General features: G+C 47.2%; 1 protein-coding gene across 8 annotated transcripts in view; it reads right to left on the bottom strand.

Moving 5' to 3' along the window:
* Positions 1-2,413: 2,413 nt before the first annotated feature.
* CDK8 (cyclin dependent kinase 8) overlaps positions 2,414-12,006 on the bottom strand; it is a 120,813-nt gene continuing 111,220 nt past the window's right edge. For 3 of the 8 annotated variants that reach the window (XM_019936865.3, XM_019936866.3, XM_019936864.3), the window contains exons 13-14: positions 3,970-4,064; positions 2,415-3,174 (exon numbers count right to left, since the gene is read on the bottom strand). In XM_019936865.3, coding sequence (XP_019792424.2) covers positions 3,111-3,174; positions 3,970-4,064 — 159 coding nt within the window. In that variant the 3' untranslated portion in view covers positions 2,415-3,110. Of the gene's footprint in view, positions 3,246-3,969; positions 4,065-8,938; positions 9,100-12,006 lie in introns of those variants that run through there. The other 5 variants (XM_073794985.1, XM_019936869.3, XM_019936862.3 and 2 more) reach the window with 5 other exon arrangements.

Raw genomic sequence — 12,006 nt, 5'->3', positions numbered from 1 at the left:
CCACACCAGGCTCGACCGAAGTAGGTCTGACCCCAAGGATTGCCCACAGTCTGCGGGGAGAGAGGTGGGTTTACAATCCATTACAACGCAGTGACTTGGTGCTGAGCTAACAGGCGGGGAGGGTGGGGTGACCAGGGTCAGGAACAGAAGTGCTAGAAGTGTCTTCAAGCTCCACCAGGAGTTTTAAGGCAAAGACCAAGGGCCGAGGGGTCGGCATGCTGGGCAAGGGTGCCACGTGTGACACAGGACAGGGTGTGGGAGCTCAGGAGGTACGGCCGCTGGACTCAGGGAACAGCCAGTCTCCACCGGACCCAACAAAGGCTGCTGGAGAGTGGGCGGCACCAGGAGGGTGGCGTGCTCTCGTTTCCTCCGCAAAGCAGTCAGATAACAACTGTTCAGTGGTAACCACACGGCCCGGGGAACACTGGCTGGGAGACGGCTGGGGACGCAGAGGTGAGCGCGGGCCAAGGGCCTGTGACAGCGTAGGAGCTCTGTGACCTGTTCTTTGATTTGTGGACCTGGATCTTGCCCTGGGACCCCAAGGGTTACAGGAAAGAGTTCTCTTGACAACCGCATTAGCCCAAGGGAAGGCCATCTAGATTCCGAGCAGCTGGCAAAACCCTCTGCATCTTTGCCTGATTCTGCGCTGCCTCCTCCTCTCCCGGCCCGGATTCCAAGCGCAGAGCCTCAGCTAGGGCCACACGCTCCTTCCTCTACTCCCCTCAGAAGCCCTGTAGGGCAGCGTCTGTATCTAACCCTCCTGGAGGCCAAGGTCCAATAGCCGTCCCGGCCTCTAAGCGACGGACTCCCACCTTGGTCCTCTGGCCCACGCCTCTCCGGGGCTCTCCCTGCTCCTCAGGGGCCCTTCACTACCCCCACCCCCCCATTCCCGGCCACCCCCAGGGACCCTCCTCCCCGCCCCCTTCTCCATCCCTCCCCAGCCCCGCCCCTCAGGCCTCAGTAGCCGCTCCCCCGACCCCACGCCGCCCTGGGGAGCCCAGGGGCCCCCTTTCCTCCAGCTCCCACTTCAGGGCGGCTGTTGAAGCCCGCGAGCACAAAGGGGAGACACAGGACGCGGGGCCCTGGCCTGGAAGTGGTGGCGCCAAACCACAGCCCTCACGCCTCTGCCCGGGCCTCGGCCGCCGGGAACCCAGCCGCCCCGCCGCCGCTGCATCCTCCGTCCTCCGCGCGCGCGGCGGCAGCATCCTTCCCGCGGCGGCGGCATCCCCCATTCTCCGCGCGCGCGGCGGCGGCATCCTTCCCGCGGCGGCAGCATCCCCCATTCTCCGCGCGTGCGGCGGCGGCATCCTTCCCGCGGCGGCGGCATCCCCCATTCTCCGCGCGCGCGGCGGCGGCATCCTTCCCGCGGCGGCGGCATCCCCCATCCTCCGCGCGCGCGGCGGTAGAATCCTTCCCGCGGCGGCGGCAGAATTCTTCCCGCGGCGGCAGCCTCCCCCATTAAACGCACGCGCGGCGGTAGAATCCTTCCCGCAGCGGCGGGCTCCGCTGAGCCGCGCCCCGCACTGTCCTCTCCATCAGGTCCCGGGCCCTCGTTGGTCCCGGGTGCAGCCTCTGTAGGTGCTTTGTTGGTGACCGTGAGAGTGTTCAGCTTTGGGAAGAGAAAGTGGAGGGTGTAACCGTGAGTCAGGACAGCCGGAGGAGCCGGGCAGGACAGCTGCTTCTTCCTCTTTCCTGTCCAGGAACCAGCCACTGCGTCCCACTGACTATACCTCCTTAACGCTTCTTTTTAATGCGGTAAAATATACGTAACATCAAAGTTACCATCTTAACCATGTTTAGGTGTACAGTTCAGTGGCATTAAGGATATTTCCTTGTTGTGTAACCATCACCCGCTCCATCTCCAGAACTCTTTCCATCTTGCAAAACTGCAACTCTGTCCCCATTAAGCATGAAGGCCCCATCTCCGCTGCTCTCCAGGCCCTGGGAACCACCATTCTACTTTCTGTCTCCAGGAATTTGACTTATAAAACAAGAAAGAAAGCAAATTGCCATAGAGCTGTTATTGACAAATAAAAGTCAGTAAGTGGTAACAGTATAATTTTTTGTGAATGAGGGAGGAGTGGCTGGATCTGGGAGCCCAGGTCTCCATGACCTTCACCTTCCCTGGGGGGCTCTGTGCTGCCTTGGAGGGGGCTCACCCCTTCACCCCAAACAGCGAGGGGCCCAGTGCTGGGGGACAGAGCGCTGGACACATCTTCTGTGCTCCCTGCGGCTGTTAGGAATCACTGGGTGATCTTATGCAAAGGCGCAGTCCGTGTTCTGAACAAGTTCTAGGCGAGGCAGACCTACTGGCCCAGGGACCACACTCTGAGCAAGGCCTCTCTCCACCTGGGTGAACCTTGCCACCCAGGCCAGGCAGGACCTCTTTGAGGTTCAAAAAGGCCAGGCCCGATTCCTTTTTTACTTTTTATTAAATCACCTGATATATTTTTTAAAATGAAAAATGCCAAAGCAGTTACAAAAATATTGGCGTATTTTAACAGTTCACAGTTTAACAAATCAACAGATTTGTCACGCCTGCACAGATACAATGCATATAATTGTGCCTGTCACAAAATAATTACTGCGCTAAAAAAAACAGATTAATTCCTAGGGCCCAGTGGGTGTGAGGAGTGGGGATGGGATGCAATTTTAAGGTTGTGGGATGAGCAGCTTCCACTCTTGTCAGTTTTCTCTGGGTCTGCGTGTGTAACTTCATTGGGAAATAGTGTTGAAGGGTCTGCACTGGAGGCTCCTCAGGGACCAGGGGGCCCAGCGGTCCTGCAGGCTCCCGGGCACGCACCTGGTGAGCGAGGCTCGGAGACCAGACGCCTGGCCTTTCCAGCGGGGCTGCGGTTGTCCTGGTCCCGGTTTGGGGACCCTCTCTTTCCAAAAGATTGTCACAAGCCATGTCTACTTCCTCCAGAAAGTCCCGACGCTCTTTCATCCGCAGAGGTGTGGGCTGACTCTGGCCTCAGCTGGACATTGCAGGCCATGTCACAGCAAGTGGTAGAGATTCACTTGGAAACCTCCGGGAGGGGGCCTGGGGGCCATGCGGCAGGCACTCTCCAGGGGCTGGGCGGCGTCTGGCGCACATCTGGAGGATGATTTCAGAAGCCGAATCCAGCTGCTCTAAGGCTTCCCAGCCCCTCCGTGGGCCTGTTTCTCAAGCCCCTGGTGTTTACAAATGGAATGGCTTTGTGTTATAAAATTTCTCATTTTAGGAACGGATTAGGACAACGTTTCTGTGAATAAGAAGCTAGTTTAGCACATGCAAACTATTACTCGACTCGCAACACAGACCACCTTCCCCTCACCCACCCAACAAACACACACACTTATTCTCCTTCATCCTTGGAATCTAACACGATGTCCGGCTGGCCCCAAGGAATGAATGAAGTTTTAAGGGCAGCCCGAGGAGACTCTAACATCACAGCCGCTGTCTGTCTTCAGTCTTCACCTTGCCGACTCTGCGGGGACAGGGCCCTCCTAAACCCACAGAGGGGTGCAGGCATGTCAGGACCATGGGCCAGGGTCATCTCGCCTGGTCAAGACTCCATCAGGGTGCCTGTCCTCATCCTGTTCGCTGGCTGTCCTTGTCACTTAAGCAAACCTGAGCCACAGCACTAGGGAAATCAGTCCTCTGTGGGCGCTGGAGCCCAAGGTGCTCCCCCCACAAGAGCTGGGGTTGCTGTGAAGACCTTCATTCACCCACATCTGTAGGTCTGTCTTCTCCAGGTCACACGCACCATGGGCACTGCCGGCTCATGACTGCCTGCTCACCCCCCTCTCTCCAGCCAGGACAATTAGAGCTACCCGGAGCGTCCCCATTTGGAAGTGTCCGGAATCCTTCCCTGCCTGCCCATCCAATTTCCCAGGCAGGGCTGAGCAGACTCCTTAGTAAATGGGTTAGCATAATACCAAACTCTTTCAGCATTCAAACCCATTTTCTCCCAAGCCACAGCTCACCTGGCTGTGTGATTACCCTTTAGACTGCTGCTTTCTCCCATCCTCGGGGCTGGGAAACAAATCAAGTGCTTCCTGGTGGACTGAGAAGGTGGGTTCTGTGTAAGGATAAGAGCACCATTTAGACATAATCAAGGATCCAGAAGAGACTTCGGCTTGGACAAAGACAGACCATTTCTAAACCTGTCACTGCTGTCTGAACGTGGTGGACTCTTCCCACAAGGCTGTGACTGTGCAGCTCGCAAAGAAATCAATCAGCCTGCAAGTGCGTGTAAAAGGGCTTTCTGCCCAGACAGCACGCTTGTGGTGCGCCACCAAGAAATGAATGTTACCTCTTTCTCCATGTAGAGCCGGACAGTTTCATAAACTCTTAGGGGCATGAAATAAACACAGAAGTTAAAACAGGAAAAAAAATATATTCACGAGAACAAAAGCATGTAAACACATTTTGAATCATCTATTGGTGTCGTTTGATTTCCAATTGGTATATGATAAATATTTGCTAACATTTCATTAATGAATATGTTCCTGCGGAAAAGAAGCACCTCTGTAAATAATTAGTAAGTGGAAGACGCAGCAGTAATGAAGGACCGCAGACCCAGCTTGCCCAGTGCATATCAGTAAGAGTACTTTCTATTACAAAGAGCCAAACACCAACTTAACATGGCTTCACGAGTAAGGCTAGGGCTTCCCTGGTGCTGCAGTGGTTGAGACTCCGCCTGCCAATGCAGGGGATACAGGTTTGTGCCCTGGTCCGGGAAGATCCCACATGCCGCGGAGAGGCTGGGCCCATGAGCCATGGCCGCTGAGCCTGCACGTCCACAGCCTGTGCTCCGCAGCGGGAGAGGCCACAACAGTGAGAGGCCCGCGTACCACAAAAAAAAAAAAAAAAAAAAAAAAAAAAAAAAAAAAAAAGAGTAAGGCTATTTGTTATGGAATTTGCAAGTCCAGTGAGGGGACAGCCTTCCAGGGTGGTAGATTCACCTCCAGCCCCCCGGCTTCTTGTGGTCTCTGCTCTGCCATCCTCAGGGTCAGCTTTGTCCCAAGACTGCTGCCCCCCTCTCCACTGACTTAATGGAACAATATTACATCACTGATTCACTGTGGAGGTAAAGATGCCAGCTCCAGAGGCAGCTGGGCCTCAGTGGAACCCTGGCTCTGCCGGAGCTGTGCATCCTGGGTAAAATGTGAACCTCCTAAGCACCAGCTTCCTCATCTGGAAAATGGGCATAATAATAGGGCCTGTGGCCTAGGATGGCTGTGAGCATTAAATGAGATGGTGAGATGGTGGCTGACATGAACAAGGCACTTACAAATGTCAGCGCCCACTGTGTCTTTACGGAACGTATTCAATGCTCACAGAGCGTGGGGCATCGTGCTGGCTTACGGAGACAAGAGCCAGGGAGAACACAGGGGAGGAAGTAGGTGCCCTACCCTTGATACCCTCACCCCCAAGACAGGAGCAGGAGTGGGGACCTGACGGCACCTGGTGAACAGTGGACAGAGAAGCAGGGAAGCGGTGGGGAAGGCGACACTGGCCTCCAGGGCTGCTTTCAGGCTTTTGGGCTCCTTTATGTTCGGCATAGACAAACCAAATACAGCCAGACCTCAGAGATAGCACGGGTTCTGCTCCAAACCACCAAGAAAGGGAAGATCACAAGAGAGCAAATCACATGAATGTGGGGTTTCTCAGTGCATGTGAGTTAATGTGTACACCATACTGCGGTCTATGAAGTGTGCAGTCAAATAGCATTATGTCTAAAGAAATGGACATGCCTTAATTAAAAATAATTTACTGCTGAAAGATGCTTACCATCGTCGGAGCCTTCAGTGAGTCACAGTGTTAACATCAAAGATTCCTGATCACAGACCACCATAATCAGACGTAACAGTAACGAAAAAGTTTGAAATATTGTGAGAATTGCCAAAATGTGACCCAGAGACAGGAAGACAGGAGCAAATGCTGTTGGAAAAACGGCTCTGACAGACCTGACCAACACGAGGTCGCCACAGACCTTCAGTTTGTAAAAAACGTAGTATCTGCGAAACACGTTAAAGCAAAGTGCAATAAAACAAGGTCCGCCTGTACTGGTGTCGTGAAATTAGAAAAGCAAAGCCCTCCTACACTGTTGCTGGGAATGTAAATGGAGCCAAATGTAAATGCAGCCACTATGGAGAACAGTATGCAGTTTCCTCAAAAAACCAAAAACAGAATCACCATATGATCCAGCAATCCCACTCCTGGGCATACACCCGGAAAAGATGAACACTCTAATTTGAAAACATACACGCACCCCAATGTTCACAGCAGCACTATTTACAATAGCCAAGAGGTGGAAGCAACCTAAATGTCCATTGACAGAGGAATGGGTAAAGAAGATGTAGTATATGTGTGTGTGTGTGTACACGCGCACACACACACACACACACACACACACACAGTGGAATATTGTTCAGCCTAAAAAACATAGTTGAAATATGCCATTTGCAGCAACATGGATGGAGCTAGAGATTATCCTACTAAGCAAAGTAGGTCAGACTGAGAAAGACCAATATCATATGATATCACTTATTTGTGGACTCTAAAAAAATGATAAAACAAACGTATTTACAAAACCGAAACTGACTCACAGACATAGAACACAATCTTATGGTTACCAAAGAGGAAAGGAGTGCAGGGGAGGGATAAATTAGGAGTTTGGGATTAACACACACACACTACTATATTATAAAATAGATAAACAACAAGAGCCTACGGCAGAGCACAGGGAACTATGCTCAATATCTGTAATAACTTAAAATGGGAAAGAACTTGACAAAGAATATATATATACATATGCATAACTGAATTACTTTGCTGTATACCCGAAACTAACACAACATTGTAAATCCATTATACTTTAATTAAAAAAAATAAGATAAATTTTTGTTTTTAAAAAGCAAGAAAGAATTTTCTTGACTCAAAGGGACCAGAATACCCTTTTTTTTTTTTATCCCAACACAAAGGAACACAACATTTTCTAGGATTGGAGACAAAAGCAACCACACCCTGCTCAAGCCCAGAGAACCTGTGTGGTGCAGAGCCACGCGAGGTAACAGGAGCAGGGGAATTATGTCCCTGGTTATTTATTCTGGACGATGTTAGGCAAGTACTTAACTGTGCTTGGAAATGTTCCATGCTTTTAGTAGATAACGAAAATCAAAATTTTTGATATTTAAGCAACTTCCCCCAGGAAGAGAAAAAGCAATGAAAATCTATTTTAAATAACCATAGAAGTGAAGACATTTGACCTTGCATCTACTGCTCCCTTCTCCCTGCTGCCCGATGCCCCCCATCCTGAGTTCTGCTCAGTGGGGTGTGGGGGGGGGGAACGTCGACTAGAAACTGTAGCTGTAAACATCATCTTTGTAGATGAACTAGTTAAACTGACGTTTAACCATCAAATGCCCCCTCTCTGCCTGCCGCCGTGCCGGGTGCCACCCCTGGGTGCCAGAGTCCTCGGGGAAGCACATCAGGCTGGGTACTGCTCCTGTGAAGCTCGCAGAGGGTGGGCGGTCCACGCAGACAGCTTGGGATTCACGAGCGGCCCTGGAGTCCTCCTGTTTGGACCTGTTACTCGCCACGCTCCCTGTTTCATGCAGGAAAACCCGAGCCCCAGAGCAGCAGACTGATTTGCCCCAGTGCTTCCCCAAGAGACCAGCACAGGTCGGAACATTTCACAGTTCCACATTTCTTCCTCCAGAACTTGCCATTCCCTTGGGCAAGGAGCAGACAGCCCATTTTCAGTCTCACTCTGGACCACAGGTCATCATTCAGTATAAACTACTGTGAAAGAAATCAAGTTGTAAAGCAAAGACCGCCGGGCATCTTTTCAAGTTGGCTTGATAGTTACAGGATGAGAGAGGATGCTGTGAACGCACTGGCCCCGGGCGCACTTGCCCTTAAGAATGGAAACACCAGAGCACCGAGGAAGTGCCATTTGTTAAATTATAGTTTAAAAAATTCTTTCTTTAAGAATGTGAAATCGATCGCATAAAATGAGTCACCGGTGTGGGAGCAGGTGACAGGGCTGGTAGGGCTCTGGTTAATGTCAGTTGTCTGGCTGGTAGGGGAAGAACTGTGCTGGAAAGGAAAGCAGGGATGCTCTTTAGGGATAGGAATGTGTTGGAAGAAATGCCTTTTAAGCCAGGGCATGAAGAAGTTTCTGGCCCAAGCACTCAGCTCCCCCTACCACCTTGCATCAGAGCCTCCAAGGTGGGGAGCTCTCGAATTTTCCTCAGAACTAGCAGTGTCATCTGCCAGCAAGATCAGCAGCTGCTTTTCTAAGTAAAAAGGAGGAGGAGGAGGAGAAGAAGAAAGCAAGCAAGCCAGAGAAAATCACTGCATTAAAGAAGGCAGTGAATATTTTCACTCTGTGGAAAGGATATTTCCAGCACATCTGGGCAAGAACTTAAACCCTCCAAGTGGTTAATCTAAGATTCTCATGCTTCCCAGGGATGTTTTATTGTGTTACTTCCAAGTTTTATCACTTTACTTCCAATTTGTATCCTTGGGGATGGAACAAAAATGATTTTCTGAATCATAGGAAATGATTCAAGCTGGGTACAATTTGATATTAACCGAGGGTACTCAGGAACCACAGATGAACTTAGCAGTTTTTCATAGATTCTAAAATGGGATTCAAAGTGGCAAACATTATTTTTTCCTCCTAATTCAATAAAGTGACAGAACGAGTTAAATTATTAAAGATCTGACACCCCACCAGGATTCCGCAGTACTGGGGTAAACTCAATTACTCTTTCTAAATAATATAGCAGGGGAAAATGAAAGCATTATTGTGACCATGCCCAAGAATAAATGAAGAAAACATGTTTAGTTTTATGAAGAAACTCAGTCCTCAAGACTTATGTTTTTGTAAAACAAACAAAGAAGAAACAGTCAATTGGATTAAAGAGATTCTTTAATCCTGGATTTCCTCCTAGATCCTACCGACTTGCTATTTAAATTGCCTCGCAAGCATGTGTGGCTTTGGAAATACCTACCTACACTTTGTGCAGTCAGGATGGTGGTGAGAAAGATGACATTTGCCTTTGAAAACTGTCCGTGTGCCGAAAGGCTCAGGGAAAATAAAGCTGAAAATATGAAAAGAAAAGTGAGCACGCTCACCCAGTCCAGACATCGTGCTTGAATTAGTAATACGGGTTCTGGTGGCATATTCAGAAAATTGGTGCACTGAGTTTTCTAATATTTTATCCTCTGAATTAACTTCCACCTTCCAGCAAGGGAAAATGCCTGGAAATATATTTAAGAGTGCTATGGTATTACATACTTAGGAAGAAAATGATGGAGGACATTACTGCTCATGCCTAAATATAAAGTGAGGTCGTCTCTCAATATTATCACTCAAAATAGAAGGAATCATCTGATAAGCAATATCTTAGAAAGATTAATTGAGGTAGGCATTGGTCTAAAATAGGATCGTTGGATTTGACAAAGAAAAATCTGTAGCTGGGCATTCTGTATGCCCAGTTAAATCTGAATTTCAGATACACAACATTTTTTTTTTTTAGTATAAGTATGTTCCAAACAATATGTGGGGCATTCTTACGCCAAAATGTATTTATTGGTTACCTGAAATTCAAGTTTAAGTGGACACCCTATATTTTATCTTGCAAGCTGAGTCTAAAATGACCTTAAAACACTAGTTTTGGATGATTATAGAGGTCATTTGATGGAATGGATTTTGAAAAACAGAGACAAAAAAATTGAACAGGTTTAGTATTTAGTAATTATTCTTGGGGCTGTGACACTCGATTACAATTGTTTATATTGTTAACAATGCTTATAAAAATCACTTACAAAAGCCACAAAGTAAGTGTTTTACATGTGGTGATCACTAAGTGAAAACAAACAGAAAAAAGACAAGCACAGAAAGGCAAGCCATTTCCTTGTGGCCTGCGTAAAATTTCCAGAGAGAGCAACATATACTGAAAGTCAAAAAGGGCCGCGCTTCATACAACTTTGATGATATAAAATGATGTTTTAGGAAACTCAAAAAGAGATAATAGCAAGGACAAAATTACTAAAGCCAGAGACGCATATAAGTGATCGAATAAAATTATTTCATGTTAAGTGAGAGCAGGAAAAAGCAATATTCTAAAATCATGTTAGTTTATCTAATGTGTAATTTTACATACTTATAACTGAAAGCAGATATTTAAGCATTTCATCTCCATCTCTTAAAGGATACCTATATCAATGTCTAAATCGCTGTCATCCATCTGTATATCATCTATCCATCAAGCTTTTCCTTTTTTAATCTTCTCATTGGGAAACTAGAGGATCCCATTATATACCAGACTGCCTTATGTTTGGTCACGTATGACACAGAGTACACAGATTTTAGGAAAACGTCCGGACCGTCTTATCAAGCTCAAACTCACTTATATCATGATGCTAATAAAACTTGTGAATCTGCCTAATGTTTGACCCACCTAACAAACTGTTTCCGGATGTGACCCCTGCTTCCAGCCAAGATGGAGTAATGGGACCAGGTGTACCCTCCCCCCTTGAACAATTCAAAAATTGGACAAAATATATTTCAAAACTGGTTTTCAGACATCAGACAATGGACAGCACAAGTACTGTTTCCCCAAGAAACAAAGTGAGTCTTACTGTGGCATGAGCTTACTGCTTGAAAGCAGTTCCCAGTACAGGAAAGAAGAATCTGAATAAGTCCAGTGTGCTTGGTGTTTTGAGCAGATGGAAGTTGCACTGCACGGAAGCTAAGGTGGCTGGAATTTAAGGGCAATGTTTTGGAGAGCGAGAGCTGCACGGAGAGCGAGCTTTGGGGATCTGCAAAAGGGTCCCCTCAAGTCAAAGTGATGCATGAGAGGCCTCTACCAGAGGCTGAGAACCACTTCCTGGAGTTCACACAGGGCTGAGAATAGTCTGTGTCCTACCAGTCAGAGTGGTAGCTGGGGCTTCTGGCAGAATTCTCAGAAGGACATTTCTTTAGCAGCGGGGACTAATTAGCCCTAGACTTAAAGGCAGTTCTAGACTTGATATATAAGCTTAGAAACAAGTATCAAAAGGATCCAGTTCATTTAACAGCGTGCCAAAACAAAATTCAACACTAACCAACAAAGCAAAACTCAAAACATCCAGCGTCCAATTAAAAAAATTACTAGGTTGAGAAATTAAGGAGATGATCCCTTAACAATGCATCAATAAGAATAAAATACCTAGGGATAAAGTTAACCAAGAAGTGAAAGATCTGTACACTGAAAACTATATGATTTGATGAAGGATAGTGAGACACAAATAAACGGAAAGACACTTTGATCATGTTTGGGAAAGAGTTAATATTGTTAAAATGTCCATACTACCTAAGTAATCTACAGATTCAATGCAATCCCTATCAAAATACCAAAGGCATTTTTCACAGAAACAGAAAAAATAATCCTAAAATTTGTATGGAACTGTGGAAGACCCAATTGCCAAAGCAATCTTGAGATGGAAGAGCAAAGCTAAAGATATCACACATCCTGATTTCAAAATATATTACAAAGCTATAGCAATCACAACGATATGGTACAGGCATGAAAAAAAGACATATAGATCAATGGAACAGAATAGAGAACCCAGAAATAAACCTGTGCATATACGGTCAACTTATTTACCACATGGGAGCCAAGAATATAGAACAAATGGGGAAAGGACAGTCTCCTCAATAAATGGTGTCAGGAAAACTGGACAGCCACAAGCATAAGAATGAAACTGGACCCCAATCTTATACCATGCACAAAAATCAACTCAAAATGGATTAAAGACTTAAATTTAAGACCTGAAATCATAAAACTCCTAGAAGAAAACAGAGAGGGTAAGTTCCCTGACATTGGTCGTGGCAATGATTTTTTGGATTTGACACTAACCAAAAGAAAAAGTAACAAAAGTAAAATAAAAGTGGAAGTATCAGGTTGGCCAAAAAGTTCATTTGGGTTTCTCCATAAGATTTTGGCCAACCCAATACACCACGC

This window comes from Tursiops truncatus, chromosome 18, assembly GCF_011762595.2.
Source record: "Tursiops truncatus isolate mTurTru1 chromosome 18, mTurTru1.mat.Y, whole genome shotgun sequence".
NCBI lineage: Eukaryota > Metazoa > Chordata > Mammalia > Artiodactyla > Delphinidae > Tursiops > Tursiops truncatus.
The sequence above is the reverse complement of the archived record's forward strand: the minus strand, read 5'-3'. Positions and strand labels throughout refer to the sequence as shown.